The following is a 16,210-nucleotide window of genomic DNA, read 5'->3' as shown; positions in this document are numbered from 1 at the left end:
TGATTCCTGAGAGAAGAATGTTGTTCAGTCGCCAAGTTGTGTCTGACTCTTCGCAGCCCCATGAACTGCAGCACGCGAGGCCTCCCTGTCTCTCACCATCTCCCCGAGTTTGCCCAAGTTCATGTCCTTTGAATCAGTGATGCCATCCAACCATCTGATACTGTCACCCTCTTTTCCTTCTGCCTTCAATCTTTCCCAGCATCAGGGTCTTTCCCAATGAGTCAGCTGTTTGCATCAGGTAGCCAAAGGACTGGAGTTTCAGCTTCAACATCAGTCTTTCCAAAGAGTATTCAGGGTTCATTTCCTTTAAGATTGACTGGTTTGATCTCCTTGCTTTACAAGGGACTCTCAAGAGTCTTCTCCAGAACACAGTTCAAAAGCATCAATTGTCTGGCTTTTTTAAAGTCTAGCTCTCACATCTGTACATGACTACTGGAAACATCATAGCTGTGACTTACTTACTCAGGAAGTAAGTTTCATGATCATCTAGTTATCTGCCTAGGGAGAATTTCCTCACTGCAGTGTAGGAAGATGGAACTCAAACGGAGTCCTGCTAAGCTGAGAAGATTAAATGCCGAGGTCCAGCCCCAGTGGATCCAGGGAATTCGAAGGATGGACAGCGTTGGCAAGGAAAGACTTGTTTATTGATTGATATAAGATTAGATTAAGAAACAACAGTGTAGTAGGAAGATTAAGTGGAGGAAGAGGGCTGAATAACTTGGATTACGCGGAAGACCAATAAAATTCCAGACAAGGAATTTGCACCATCTACGTTGGGCCACCAGCACTCGCTTGAATATCTAAGGGTGCCTCGCCTTAGACTCCCTTTCGCGCAGGTCTTAACAGCCAGGGCAAGTAAGTAGACTTGGCGAGCCTCCACGCCCCAGATGGGAATTCAGCCTGAAATTAAAGTAAAGAGGAGAGGGAGGAAAAAAGAAAGAGAGACAAGGGGGAAACCAGTCCAGCGACTGGCTCTGGCTCCTATTGTTTAGAAGGCCTTATATACCTTTTAGATTGTACATAGAGATCAATGGGTAATACAAAATTATGCAGTATTAGCAGTCCAGACTCATCAAAACCAGGCTTTTCTCTCTGCATACCTAATTGTATACACAAGTCTTAGGTAATTTACATCATCTTCCAGCAAAAAGGGCCAATTAACGTTTTACAGCCTTTTTTCTGATAAGGGTTTGTCAACCAGAAGACTTATTTGTGTTGATCTTCCCAAAGTCTGGTGCCACTCTCAGAAAGCACTAAATAAAGTTACATTCTTACATAGCAAGGACACAAAAGGAGTGCAGTGATATATAACAAAAGAAGTAATTAACTCAAAAGTCTAGTGTTGCTAACATCAAAACTATTATATATCTTTTTCCATATCTCGTTTACATTGATTAACATCCTCCCAGGTGCCTAAAACATAAAGAATATGGAGGCCTGGCAGCAATCATTGAGTCAACAGTGAAATCCCGTCACCAATATAATTTTTAACTCTTTAGAAAAGGCTCTGTATCTTTAAGATGCTTTTAAGCTTTGTGCCTCTCGCAGTTGGGGGCTGCAAGCAATTCACAAGCTGTAAGAGGTCCAGGGAACCTGTTAGGCAAGCTAGAGAGCAATCAGAGGGGGTTAACTGAAACATCCCTTTCAAATGCAGAAGACTAAAGCCCTGAGTTGACTTTTTCCAGAGAATATCAGAAAAGTGGAAAAGCAGAGTACGAAAGACGGCAGATTTTTATTTTGGGGGGGGTGGATGCTCAGGAAATGCCAGGGGGAACTCCTGAAGTCTGATCACGGCCTTGCGTATGTCAGCTTCCTCCCTCATGACCTTGTCACATGTGGGATTCCTCACACTGGCTCCCGGCAATTAAAGAAGAGTCTCCTTTTAAAAGGTGAAGGCTAATTCTTCCCCCTTTGAACTTGGTCTCGACTTAGTGACTTGGTTCTAACACAAATAGAATGTGGCAGAAATGATATATGACTTCCAAAGTCTGGTCGTAAAAAGCATTGCAGGTGGACATCCCTGGTGGTCCACTAGGTAAGACTTCACCTTCCAAAGCAGGAGGTATGGGTTTGATATCTGCTTGGGGAGCTAAGAGCCCACATGTGCATGCATGCTAAGTCATTTCAGCTGTGTCTGACTCTTTGTGACCGTGTGGACTGTAGCCCACATGACTTGCGGCCGAAAAACCAAAATATAATACAGAAGCAATATTGTAATAAATTCAATAAAGACTTTAAAAAAAAAAGCACTGCAGTTTCCACCTTGCTCTCTTGGATGGCCAACCTTGAGGGAAGCTAGCTGTCATGTCATGAGCCACTCAAGCAGGCCTTTGGAAAAACCCAAGAGAGGACAAACTAAAGCATCTTGCTAATACCTAGCACCAATTTGTCACTCATATGGATCCTCCACATAAGTAGAGAGGGTCCTCCAGCCTCAGTCAAGCCTTCAGGTGACTGAAGCACTAAATGACGTCTTAACCTCATGAGATCCCCTGAAACAGAACCACCTAGTTGAGTCACTCAAAATTCCCACAGGAACTGGAAAATAATAAATGTTCGTTGTTGTTTTAAGCCATTAAAGTTTGAGGTAAATTGTTATGTAGCAACAGATAACTAACACAGTCACATATCCATATCAGACTATCCTATTTAACTTTCATATTTTGGTCTCACCACTCTGACTACTCCCATCACCTGGTATATTTTGGAACCACAGAGGCCCATCTTCCCTCTCTCCTATGCATGTCACTTACTCCTTTAACCTTTCCTCTTATCCATGATGTATGTTCTCTGACTTCTTAACTTCTCTCTCACGGTCTGTCACTATTCTTTACTTCCGGTTTTCATGGCACGACGTATAGTTGAGTGCGGTTTTTTTCCAATCTTATGCATTTGCAATATTCCCCCGTGCTACTGACAAATTCTGGAAGCGCATGAAGGGAAGGAAGCATAGCATAGAGAGCCCTCACCTCCTTTTTCCTAGCAGAGTATGGACCACAGGGAACTAGGAAAGAAGGTTGTGTTTTTATCTGCAACAAACTACTTTCCAATGGTTTCAAAACCTATCAGCTTTCCTAATCAGATAATTATGCAAAATAATAAACTGAAGAATAGAGTTTTCCATGCAACAATCACTCTGGTTTTCATTTATAACACAAGAACTTTTTATTTATTTATAATATAAGATAATAAAATTTCTGAAAATAAAAAGTTCTTTTAAAACAGGAAGCCTAGAAAATGACTGACCCAAGTTACTCTAACTCAAATTTCTCCAAAATCATTGTATGGAGATTTCCCTGGTATTCCATTCACCTTCCAAAGTAGGGTGTACAGGTTCGATCCCTGGTCAGGGAACTAAGATCCCACATGAATTAGGGCCAAAAATATCAAAACATAAAACAGAAGTAGTGTTGTAAGAAATTCAATTGAAGACTTAAAAAAAAAGTGACCACATTAAAAAAAAAGAAAGAAATCTTTTTTTTTTAAATGCCTGGTATGTGTATAAAGGTGGTATACATCATGATCCTAGGTAGTGCACAAATATTTTTAATTTAATACTTGTTTTATTTCAATATAACTTAGAAAAAATAGTACATAAAGCCTTTATTTAAAAAGTACTAAGTTTGAAAAGTAAGTTACTAAAAGAATAATAGTGAATAATACAGATGGCAAATCCATATAGTCAGAAACACAAGGGTAGTACATAAGTGACTCAGCTAAGGAAAGGGTGTCTTGGCTTATTGAAGTGTAGATCTGTGGCCAAGGCCAAAGTTCCTTGAGAGAAAAGAAAGGCCAGGAGGGAATCTAGTCACTAGCTGACCTCTCTGAATCACAGAGATGATCTGAACTTATTTTATTGAAAAACACCTTACTAAACAAGTATTTGTGCACTCCTAACATTTTTTTCCAGTGACAGACCCAAAATTTACATATATAATTTATAAAGAGGATTATTTATTGATATTTTTAAACAATGAAAAGTTCCCTCCAATCTCCACATTCTTAGATTAAGATTTACCTGGCAAAAGCTAGCCTCATCACATTGAGTTAAAGACTGATCAACACTATAAAAATGGTAATAATACGATTTTTCAAATAATTTTTAAAATAATATGATTATTTAAAAAGAATACAGTTTTTTTAAATTGAGCCTTTAAAATTATATATGAAATTATATACAAAAAGGTTTCAAATTGTATATGAAAAGGTTAAATACAAGTTACTAAAATTTCAGGCAGTTCAAGTTAAAGCTATCATTTTTCTTACAGTGGAACATGTGATTAGAAAATGTTCTAAACTTAAAAGACACACTTACTGAGAAGGAGTCAGCACCAAAGGGTAGGGACTCTCCATAGTACCGATGTTCAGCAAACACCAACATGGCTTTCATTTCCTCAGCTATGTCCCACATGAACCCCTAGAAGGAATTTACAAATTCACAGGGTAAAATTAGGATGTGAAAAAAGTCTTAATTTTTTTGCAACTCATAAGAAATGGATGTTAAACCATACCAAAAAGAGTTCTCTGAGAATCTGGACAATTCATATTTGTGCTACAGATAAGTGATATAACTGTTTCATTGTTGCACATCCAACTCATACTGTTCAGAATGAAACAATTCAAAATAAGACCACATTGCACAACTACCAATCATTCTAACTCTCCTTATTCTGACACTCTAGCCTCGGAATCAACATTATGTCTAAAATAGCCTTCAAATTGCACTGTGTCCCAAAGAATCTAGGAAAGAGCAGGATAAATAAGCTATCTGCCTACTCACAAATAACTATTATTTATAACATAAAAGACAACAGTACAAATAAACATATTGGATTCCCCTGGGTTTACTATTAACTGAGTGCTTACAATTCATTAAATACCATTCTAAGCACTTTATATGTATCAATTCACTTAATTATCATAACAATCTAAGACATAGGTACTTTGATTATTAATCTTATTTACATGAAGATAAATAGTAGGTAACAACAGCTAGTATTAATTGAGTGCTTCAGTTTAGTTCAGTTCACTTCAATCGCTCAGTCATGGCCGACTCTTTGCGACCCCATGAACCGCAGAACGCCAGGCCTGCCTGTCCATCAACCAACTCCCGGAGTTCACTCAGACTTATGTCCATCAAGTCAGTGATTCCATCCAGCCATCTCATCCTCTGTCATCCCCCTCTCCTCCTGCCCCCAATCCTTCCCAGCATCAGAGTCTTTTCCAATGAGTCAACTTTGCATGAGGTGGCCAAAGTACTGGAGTTTCAGCTTTAGCATCATTCCTTCCAAAGAAATCCCAGGGCTGATCTCCTTTAGAATGGACTGGTTGGATCTCTCTGCAGTCCAAGGGACTCTCAAGAGTCTTCTCCAACACCACAGTTCAAAAGCATCAGTTTTTCGGTGCTCAGCTTTCTTCACAGTCCAACTCTCATATCCATACATGACTACTGGAAAAACCATAGCCTTGACTAGACGGACCTTTGTTGGCAAATTAATGTCTCTGCTTTTGAATATGCTATCTAGGTTGGTCATAACTTTTCTTCCAAGGAGTAAGTGTCTTTTAATTTCATGGCTGCAGTCACCAATTGCAATGATTTTGGAGCGCAAAAAAATAAAGTCTGACACTGTTTCCACTGTTTCCCCATCTATTTCCCATAAAGATAGAAGTGAGGAGACCGGATGCCATGATCTTAGTTTTCTGAATGTTGAGCTTTAAGCCAACTTTTTCACTCTCCTCTTTCACTTTCATCAAGAGGCTCTTTAGTTCCTCTTCACTTTCTGCCATAAGGGTGATGTCATCTGCATACCTGAGGTTATTGATATTTCTTCCGGCAATCTTGATTCTAACTTGTGTTTCTTCCAGCCCAGCGTTTCTCATGATGTATTCTGCATAGAAGTTAAATAAGCAGGGTGACAATATACAGCCTTGACGTACTCCTTTTCCTATTTTGAACCAGTCTGTTGTTCCATGTCCAGTTCTAACTGTTGCTTCCTGACCTCCATATAGGTTTCTCAAGAGGCAGGTCAGGTGGTCTGGTATTCCCATCTCTTTCAGAATTTCTCACAGTTTATTGGGATCCACACAGTCAAAGGCTTTGGCTTAGTCAATAAAGCAGAAATAGATGTTTTTCTGGAACTCTCTTGCTTTTTGCATGATCCAGCAGATGTTGGTAATTTGATCTCTGGTTCCTCTGCCTTTTCTAAATCCAGCTTGAACATCTGGAAGTTCACGGTTCTCGTATTGCTGAAGCCTGGCTTGGAGAATTTTGAGCATTACTTTACTAGTGTGTGAGATAAGTGCCATTGTGCGGTAATTTGAGCATTCTTTGGCATTGCCTTTCTTTGGGAATGGAATGAAAACTGACCTTTTCCAGTCCTGTGGCCACTGCTGAGTTTTCCAAATTTGCTGGCATACTGAGTGCAGCACTTTCACAACATCATCTTTCAGGATTTGAAATAGCTCCACTGGAATTTCATCACCTCCACTAGCTTTGTTCATAGTGATGCTTTCTAAGGCCCACTTGACTTCACATTCCAAGATGTCTGGCTCTAGGTGAGTGATCACACCGTCATGATTATCTGGGTGGTAAAGATCTTTTTTGTACAGTTCTTCTATGTATTCCTGCCACCTCTTCTTAATATCTTCTGCTTCTGTTAGGTCCATACCATTTCTGTCCTTTATCGAGCCCATCTTTGCATGACATGTTCCCTTGGTATCTCTAATTTTCTTGAAGAGATCTATCAGTTCAGTCGCTCAGTCGTGTCTGACTCTTCGCGACCCCATGAATCACAGCACGCCAGGCCTCCCTGTTCATCACCATCTCCAGGAGTTCACTCAGATTCACGTGCATCGAGTCCATGATGCCATACAGCCATCTCATCCTTGGTCGCCCCTTTCTCCTCCTGCCCCCAATCCCTCCCAGCATCAGAGTCTTTTCCAATGAGTCAACTCTTCCCATGAGGTGGCCAAAGTACTGGAGTTTCAGCTTTAGCATCATTCTTTCCAAAGAAATCCCAGGGTTGATCTCCTTCAGAATGGACTGGTTGGATCTCCTTGCAGTCCAAGGGACTCTCAAGAGTCTTCTCCAACACCACAGTTCAAAAGCATCAATTCTTCGGCGCTCAGCCTTCTTCACAGTCCAACTCTCACATCCATACATGACCACTGGAAAAACCATAGCCTTGACTAGATGGACCTTAGTCGGCAAAGTAATGTCTCTGCTTTTGAATATGCTATCTAGGTTGGTCATAACTTTTCTTCCAAGGAGTAAGTGTCTTTTAATTTCATGGCTGCAGTCACCATCTGCAGTGATTTTGGAGTCCAAAAAAATAAAGTCTGACACTGTTTCCAGTGCTTCCCCATCTATTTCCCATGAAGTGATGGGACTAGATGCCATGATCTTACTTTTCTGAATGTTGAGCTTTAAGCCAACTTTTTCACTCTCCTCTTTCACTTTCATCAAGAGGCTTTTTAGCTCCTCTTCACTTTCTGCCATAAGGGTGGTGTCATCTTCATATCTGAGGTTACTGATATTTCTCCCAGCAATCTTGATTCCAGCTTGTGTTTCTTCCAGTCCAGCGTTTCTCATGATGTACTCTGCATAGAAGTTAAATAAGCAGGGTGACAATATACAGCCTTGACGTACTCCTTTTCCTATTTGGAACCAGTCTGTTGTTCCATGTCCAGTTCTAACTGTTGCTTCCTGACCTACATACAGATTTCTCAAGAGGCAGGTTAGGTGGTCTGGTATTCCCATCTCTTTCAGAATTTCTCACAGTTTATTGTGATCCACACAGTCAAAGGCTTTCGCACAGTCAATAAAGCAGAAATAGATATTTTTCTGGAACTCTCTTGCTTTATCCATGATCCAGTGGATGTTGGGAATTTGATCTCTGGTTCCTCTGCCTTTTCTAGATCTCTAGTCTTTCCCTTTATGTTGTTTCCTCTATTTCTTTCCATTGATCGATGAGGAAGGCTTTCTTACCTCTTCTTGGAGATAAGAAAGGCTTTCTTATCTCTTCTTTGGAACTCTGCATTCAGATGCTGATATCTTTCCTTTTCTCCTTTGCTTTTCACTTTAATGAGTGCTTAGGACTCATTAAAAACCATTCTAAACACTTTACATATATTAATTCACTTAGTTATCACAATAATCTAAAAGATAGGCACTTTGATTATCTCTACTTTACAGGCAAGGACACAGTTTAAACAACCTGTGACAGTCACAGAGGGAGAAAGTGGCAGAGCGAACACTCAAGCACACGCCACCTAGCTCCAGAATACAATCATCAAGTGCAAACCTCCTTATTTCGACACATAATGCTGGTCACTAATCAACAGCTGCAATTTTTTCACTTACCTAAAGTTGTGACCTCAGAATCCTTCTTAACAAAGCATTCTAGGTGGCCAACATCAATTAACTAGATTTAGATTTGCTGTTGTTATTTAGTCTTTTCTGACCCCATGGACTGTAGCCCACCAAGCTCCTCTACCCATGGGATTTCCCAGGCAAGAAATACAGGAGGGGGTTGCCATTTCCTTCTCCAGGGGATCTTGCAGACTGAGGGAATGAATCCGCATTTCCTGCATTGGCAGGCAGATTCTTCACTACCAGGGCAGTCCCAGCTTTAGATTTAGCATAGATTACAACTGCTTGTCATTCCTAGTGCACATTATTCCTTTTTAATGAGCTCTTATTCCTTTACAAAGACTGAGTGAAAGTGTTAGTCATCCAGTTGGGTCCAACTCTATGATCCCATGGACTGTAGCACACCAGGCTCTTCTGTTCATGGAATTCTCCAGGCAGGAATCCTGGAGTAGGTTGCCAATCCCTTCTTCAGGCAATCTACCCAACCAAGGGATCAAACCTGGGTCTTCTGCATTGCAGATAGATTCCCCACCACTGAGCCACCTGTGAAGATCCTAACAAAGACTAAGACAAATTTTTTCTTTGTCTTGACCAATAAATGAACAATTAAAAGAGCTATATGCATGTGAGGATGGAGAGTTTAACCTATATTTGTGATGGGATGGTTTCAATAACACCATTTTCTCTCTTAACACCTTGCTCTTCTCTACCCCTGCCATGTATCTACAGACATCTGTACCCCAGCTCAAGATGCCCTCCTCTGCCTGCTCTCTTGACGACTTGCTGATCACATCCTCCTATCAATACCGCTCTCAACAGGTATGGATCTCTATTACTTTGTTGCAACATTTGCTTATCTGTGTCTGACCCTACCAGAGTATGAGTTTCCTAACAGAAAGGATCATCCATCAAAGTAATCAGAAGAGTTGACCTCAGGTTTTGAGAGGAAGCAAATGTATTAATTTGGACGCAAGCTACCCCGCGTCCAAGGTCAGGAGCAGCAGCCATGAGGAGACACCCCATGTCCAAGGTAAGAGAAACCCAAGTAAGACAGTATGCACTGAGAGAGGGCATCAGAGGGCAGACAGACTGAAACCACAATCACAGACAACTAGCCAATCTGATCACATGGGCCACAGACTTGTCTAACTCAATGAAACTAAGCCATGCCATGTGGGGCCACCCAAGATGGACGGGTCATGGTGGAGTGGTCTGACAAAACATGGTCCACTGGAGAAGAGAATGGCAAACCACTTCAGTATTCTTGACTTGAGAACCCCATGAACAGTATGAAAAAGCAAAAAGATAGAACACTGAAAGATGAACTCCCCAGGTCGGTAGGTGCCCAATATGCTACTGGAGATCAGTGGAGAAATAACCCCAGAAAGAATGAAGACATGGAGCCAAAGCAAAAACATCACCCAGTTGTGGATGTGACTGGTGATGGAAGCAAGGTCCGATGCTGTAAAGAGCAATATTGCATAGGAACCTGGAATATTAGGTCTATGAATCAAGGCAAATTGGAAGTGGTCAAACAGGAGATGGCAAGAGTGAATGTCGATATTCTAGGAATCAATGAACTAAAATTGACTGGAATGGGTGAATTTAACTCAGATGACCATTATATCTACTACTGTGGGCAGGAATCCCTTAGAAGAAATGGAGTAGCCATCAGAGTCAACAAAAGAGTCTGAAATGCAGTTCTTGGATGCAATCTCAAAAATGACAGAATGATCTCTGTTCATTTCCAAGGCAAACCGTTCAATATCATGGTAATCCAAGGCTATGCCCTGACCAGTAACACTAAAGAAGCTGAAGTTGAATGGTTCTATGAAGACCTACAAGACCTTTTAGAACTAACACCCAAAAAAGATGTCCTTTTCATTACAGGGGACTGGAATGCAAAGTAGGAAGTAAAGAAACACCTGGAGTAACAGGCAAATTAGGCCTTGGAGCGCAAAATAAAGCAGGGCAAAGGCTAATAGAGTTTTGCCAAGAGAATATACTGGTCATAGCAAACACCCTCTTCCAACAACACAAGACTCTACACATGGACATCACCAGATGGCCAACACCAAAATCAGACTGATTATATTCTTTGCCACCAAAGATGGAGAAGCTCTATACAGTCAGCAAAAACAAGACCAGGAGCTGACTGTGGCTCACATCATGAACTCCTTATTGCCAAAGTCAGACTTAAATTGAAGAAAGTGGGGAAAACCACTAAGCCATTCAGGTATGACCTAAATCAAATTGCTTATGATTATACAGTGAAAGTGAGAAATAGACTTAAGGGACTAGATCTGTTAGACAGAGTGCCTGATGAACTATGGACAGAGGCTCGTGACATGGTACAGGAGACAGGGATTAAGACCATCTCCATGGAAAAGAAATGCGAAAAACCAAAATGGCTGTTGGAGGAGGTGTTACAAATAGCTGTGAAAAGAAGGGAAGACAAAAGCAAAGGAGAAAAGAAAAGATATAAGCATCTGAATGCAGAGTTCCAAAGAATAGCAAGGAGAGAAAAGAAAGTCTTCCTCAGCGATCAACGCAAAGAAACAATAGAATGGGGAAAACTACAGATCTCTTCAGGAAAATTAGAGATACCAAGGGAACATTTCACACAAAGATGGGCTCGATAAAGGACAGAAATGGTACGGACCTAACAGAAGCAGAAGATATTAAGAAGAGGTGGCAAGAATACACAGAAGAACTGTACAAAAATGATCTTCACCACCCAGATAATCACGATGGTATGATCACTCACCTACAGCCAGACATCCTGGAATGTGAAGTCAAGTGGGCCTTAGGAAGCATCACTATGAACAAAGCTGCTGCTGCTGCTGCTAAGTCACTTCAGTCGTGTCTGACTCTGTGCGACCCCATAGATGGCATCCCACCAGGCTCCCCCGTCCCTGGGATTATCCAGGCAAGAACACTGAAGTGGGTTGCCATTTCCTTCTCCAATGCATGAAAGTGAAAAGTGAAAGTGAAGTCGCTCAGTCGTGTCCAACTCTTCATGACTCCATGGACTGCAGCCTACCAGGCTCCTCTGCCCATGGTATTTTCCAGGCAAGAGTACTGGAGTGGGGTGCCACTGCCTTCTCTGATGAACAAAGCTAGTGGAGGTGATGGAATTCCAGTTGAGCTATTTCAAATACTAAAAGATGATGCTGTGAAAGTGCTGCACTCACTATGTCAGCAAATTTGGAAAACAGCAGTGGCCACAGAACTGGAAAAGGTCAATTTTCATTCCAATCCCAAAGAAAGGCAATGCCAAAGAATGCTCAAGCTGCTGCACAATTGCACTCATCTCACACACTAGTAAAAGAATGCTCAAAATTCTCCAAACCAGGCTTCAACAATACGGACCATGAACTTCCAGGTATTCAAGCTGGTTTTAGAAAAGGCAGAGGAACCAGAGATCAAATTGCCAACATCCGCTGGATCATCAAAAAAGCAAGAGAGTTTCAGAAAAACATCTATTTCTGCTTTATTGACTATGCCAAAGCCTTTGACTGTGTGGATCACAACAAACTGTGGAAAATTCTGAAAGAGATGGGAATACCAGACAACCTGACCTGCCTCTTGAGAAACCTGTATGCAGGTCAGGGAGCAACAGTTAGAACTGGACATGGAACAACAGACGGGTTCCAAATAGGAAAAGGAGTACATCAAGGCTGTATATTGTCACCCTGCTTATTTAACTTCTATGCAGAGTACATCATGAGAAACGCTGGACTGGAAGAAGCACAAGCTGGAATCAAGATCACCAGGAGAAACATCAATAACCTCAGATATGCAGACGACATCACCCTTATGGCAGAAAGTGAAGAGGAACTAAAGAGCCTCTTGATGAAAGTGAAAGAGAAGAGTGAAAAAGTTGGCTTAAGGCTCAATATTCAGAAAAGTAAGATCATGGCATCTGGTCCCATCACTTCATGGCAAATAGATGGCAAATTTATTTTGGGGGGGCTCCAAAATCACTGCAAATGGTGATTGCACTTCCAGTGGTCATGTATGGATGTGAGAGTTGGACTGTGAAGAAAGCTGAGTGCTGAAGAATTGATGCTTTTGAATTGTGGTGTTGGTTAAGACCTACTGCCTTGGCATAACAGAGCAATTGCACAAGGAAGTGAAAGAGAGACAAGGCAGCCTCAGTTGTTTCACAGAATTATAGAGCAGGAATCTGATGGAAAATAAATTCTGATTTTATGTGTCACTCATCTAAGAGAAATAGATATCTAGGATCAGTTCTTAGGGAATTATTTTATTTTCAACTAACATATTTAGACTAATATCCTAAGGAATGTTATTTCCTAAGGAAATAATTATAAATATGGAATACAATAACACAATATAATTGGGTTCATATCTTTGCTTTTAATGTAGTTCAGTTCACCATTTACTAAGACCTTCTGAATACCAAGCACCATGTCAGACATTGGCAGTGGAGAAAACATGATTCAGTCCCCACCCTAAGGTAGTTCACAGACTAGCTTTCTGGTATAAAGTTGACATTTTCTAGTCTTAGCTCTGGCTGATTAAAAAGGAAAATTTCTTCCTTTCACTTGTCTTAATTAAGTTTTGTTAACAGACTTAAGCATTATTATAAAAGAAGATAGAATATATAGTCAAGAGAAGCAAGCTAACAGCTACAATATTTTTTATCCTCACAAATATAAGAAAAATAGTACAATAGGAAAGCTAAAATATACCTTCATCCATTCCTATTTGAAAATCAAACTTCCATTTTTTTTTCTTATTTGCACTGGCTTTGTTTAGATTTTATTAATTAATTCATTTAACAAATATTTACTGAGTACCTGCTATATGCCTAACACAGTCCTGGATCTAGGATACAACACTGAACAAGCAAACAAAAATTCCTGCCCCTGTGTTCTCATTCTAGACTGTAATAATAACAATATACTATATTTATTACATAGTTATGACATCCCTATTCCCATTTCTCCCATATCCTTGTTCAATTATGAAATAAGCTGGGATATTTTTTCATCTTTTAAAAGTCAGCTGTCCAAAAATAGTATCATATTTAATTCTTTTCACATGTAATTCTTTAAGGCTGAACAGGCTTATTGGATGTCTGTATTTATTCTTTTGTAAACTGCCTATTCACATACTTTTGCTGTTTCTCTATTATTTGTGAGTTTATCTTTTTGTTTTTTTTTTTAAAGAACTTCAGAATTATTTGGTCATATATACTACAAAAGATTTTTTTCTAGTTGATCATAATAAAAAAACAATTGAGCACAAGAGTTTCACAAATCTGCACATACCGTGTTATTGCAAAACCAAATAATGTCCCCTTCATTACCAGTGTAGAAAAGTATTGATCCACCATCTTCCTTCCAGTAGTTATCAGCTATTAGGTACCGCTGTTTAAAAGTTCTATCGATATTAAATCCAAAGTGATCAACCTATGACAAAAAAGAAACAGACAAGACATATTTCAAAGGAAAGTAATTAAAAACTAAAAAGTACATATATTATTCTTCCATTCAAATCAAGCTACACTACAAAAATTAAAAAACTTCAAACTTCATTTGGCTTCATTAGTAGTAGTAATATTGATAGCATATTCAAAAGCAAAGAGAGTACTTTGCCGACTAAGGTCCGTCTAGTCAAGGCTATAGTTTTTCCAGTAGTCATGTATGGATGTGAAAGTTGGACTGTGAAGAAAGCTGAGCGCTGAAGAATTGATACTTTTGAACTGTGGTGTTGGAGAAGACTCTTGAGAGTCCCTTGGACTGCAAGGAGATCCAACCAGTCCAAAGGAGATCAGCCCTGGGTGTTCTTTGGAAGGAATGATGCTAAAGCTGAACTCCAGTACTTTGGCCACCTTATGCGAAGAGTTGACTCATTGGAAAAGACTCTGATGCTGGGAGGGATTGGGGGCAGGAGGAGAAGGGGACGACAGAGGATGAAAATGGCTGGATGGCATCACTGACTCGATGAACGTGAATCTGAGTGAACTCCGGGAGTTGGTGATGGACAGGGAGGCCTGGTGTGCTGTGATTCATGGGGTCGCAAAGAGTCGGACACGACTGAGCGACTGAACTGAACTGAACTGAGTAATATTGATATTATTTTGAAATCATTTTCTTCATATTTTAAGATAAAGCAATATTATTGGTCAAGATTTTCAGTGTAAAATATACAATTATAAAATCAAGTAGCCACTTAAAAACACAATAATGTTAAAATTAAATTGGAAATAGTAATATGAACTTAGTAATTTTTAAAATACAGACATTCCTTACTACTTGAATTTTCATTATTGAAACTTTCAATATTGAAATTCAAGGACTAGAAAGACCATTGAAGAGGTCTATAAACATTGTCATCCCAATAACAATTGACATTGCAAGGGCCAGGATCTTGGTATCTCATACTATACAAAGGACTGTCACTGGCTGAAGTTTTAATTAATTGAACATAAAACAAATGAAACATAAAAAGAATAACGATTGTAGCTAATTAAAACATTTGATTCCATGTTTTGATTCATGAAAATCCATTATTCCATAAGGATATCAAAAAAGAGAAAGCAAGAAAAATATTTATTCCTCACCATTTATTTATTAAGCCAACTCCTCATTTAGAAGTTGTAAATAAAAAAGCAAAAAACTCAACATTTAACTTGCCTTTCCAACAGAATTGTATTTCAGGGTACTAAATAGTCCCAACTGATGAAAAACAGCTCTGTTTTATCAAATGTCAGCTAATGCAGAAGCAATGACAGAATTAGAAAGAAATATGGTATTTGACAAACCCTAGTGAAGTTACTGATTCAGGTAAGAATTACTAAATAGTGTTAAAAGCATTAGGAGAATGGATGATAAGAAAATGAACACCTGTCACAAGATCAGCCTATTAACCTAGTGATCAAAGTTAGCATCACTAACAGTGATGTGAAGAGGAATTATGTATTTCCTCACATTGCACAACACAAAACACATATCATCCATGATAAATTCTTGCCAAAAATGTTCAGTTTGTATCTCAGTCCAGTCTCTATATCTAATTTCCAGTTTCTGGGAAATACAAAGGTAGAAAACCAAGCTGAACATTCTCCGAAGAAGCGATCAGACAAGTCCAAAGATAAGGTATTTTATAACAAAAAGGCAAGGTAATATCTGATTAAAGGACTGTTTGCTTTAGATTACAATAAATTTTAAGGAACATAATAATCAGATGCAATGCATGATTCCAGATTGTATCCTAGTTTGAACAAACAAGATGTAAATCACAATTTAGGGACAACTGGGTTAATTTAAATATTACCTACTCCATATTTAAATTAACCCAGTTGTCCCTAAATTGTGATTTATATCTTGTTTGTTCAAACTAGGATTTATTAACATTAATTTTGTTAGAAGTGATACTGTTTTCACTACATAAGAAAAAGTTTTTCTATTTTACAGCTGTATATAAAGGATTTAGAGAGAAAATATCATGCTGTTTTAATTTACTTGAAAATACTTCAGCTTAGGACTCCTCTGGTGGCTCAGTGGTGAAGAATCCACCTGCCAATGCAGAGGACATGGGTTTGATCCCTGGTTGAGGAAGATTCCACATGCCTCAGGACAAATACTGAGCCCACATGCCACAACTCCTGAAACCTGTGCTCAGCAATGAGAAGCCCACGCATCGCAACTAAGGAGTGGCCCCCACTCGCCACCACAACAGAAATGCCCATGCACCAATGAACACCCAGCACAGCCAAATAAATGAATAAAATTATTTAAGAAAAGAAGAAAAAAATACTTCAGCATAAAGCCAGCAGTTAAGACTTGCACTTCCACTGCAGGGAGC

At 39.5% G+C, this 16,210-nt stretch overlaps 1 protein-coding gene across 2 annotated transcripts in view; it reads right to left on the bottom strand.

Annotated features, from left to right (window-relative positions):
• LOC120874263 (prolylcarboxypeptidase) overlaps positions 1 to 16,210 on the bottom strand; it is an 89,915-nt gene that overhangs the window by 33,103 nt on the left and 40,602 nt on the right. For both annotated transcript variants that reach the window (XM_040255606.1, XM_040255605.1), the window contains 2 exons: positions 13,672 to 13,812; positions 4,316 to 4,417 (listed from right to left, as the gene is read on the bottom strand). In XM_040255606.1, coding sequence (XP_040111540.1) covers positions 4,316 to 4,417; positions 13,672 to 13,812 — 243 coding nt within the window. The remainder of the gene's footprint in view (positions 1 to 4,315; positions 4,418 to 13,671; positions 13,813 to 16,210) is intronic.

The sequence above is a fragment of the Oryx dammah genome, unplaced genomic scaffold, assembly GCF_014754425.2.
Source record: "Oryx dammah isolate SB20612 unplaced genomic scaffold, SCBI_Odam_1.1 HiC_scaffold_15, whole genome shotgun sequence".
Classification (NCBI taxonomy): Eukaryota; Metazoa; Chordata; class Mammalia; order Artiodactyla; family Bovidae; genus Oryx; species Oryx dammah.
The sequence above is the reverse complement of the archived record's forward strand: the minus strand, read 5'-3'. Positions and strand labels throughout refer to the sequence as shown.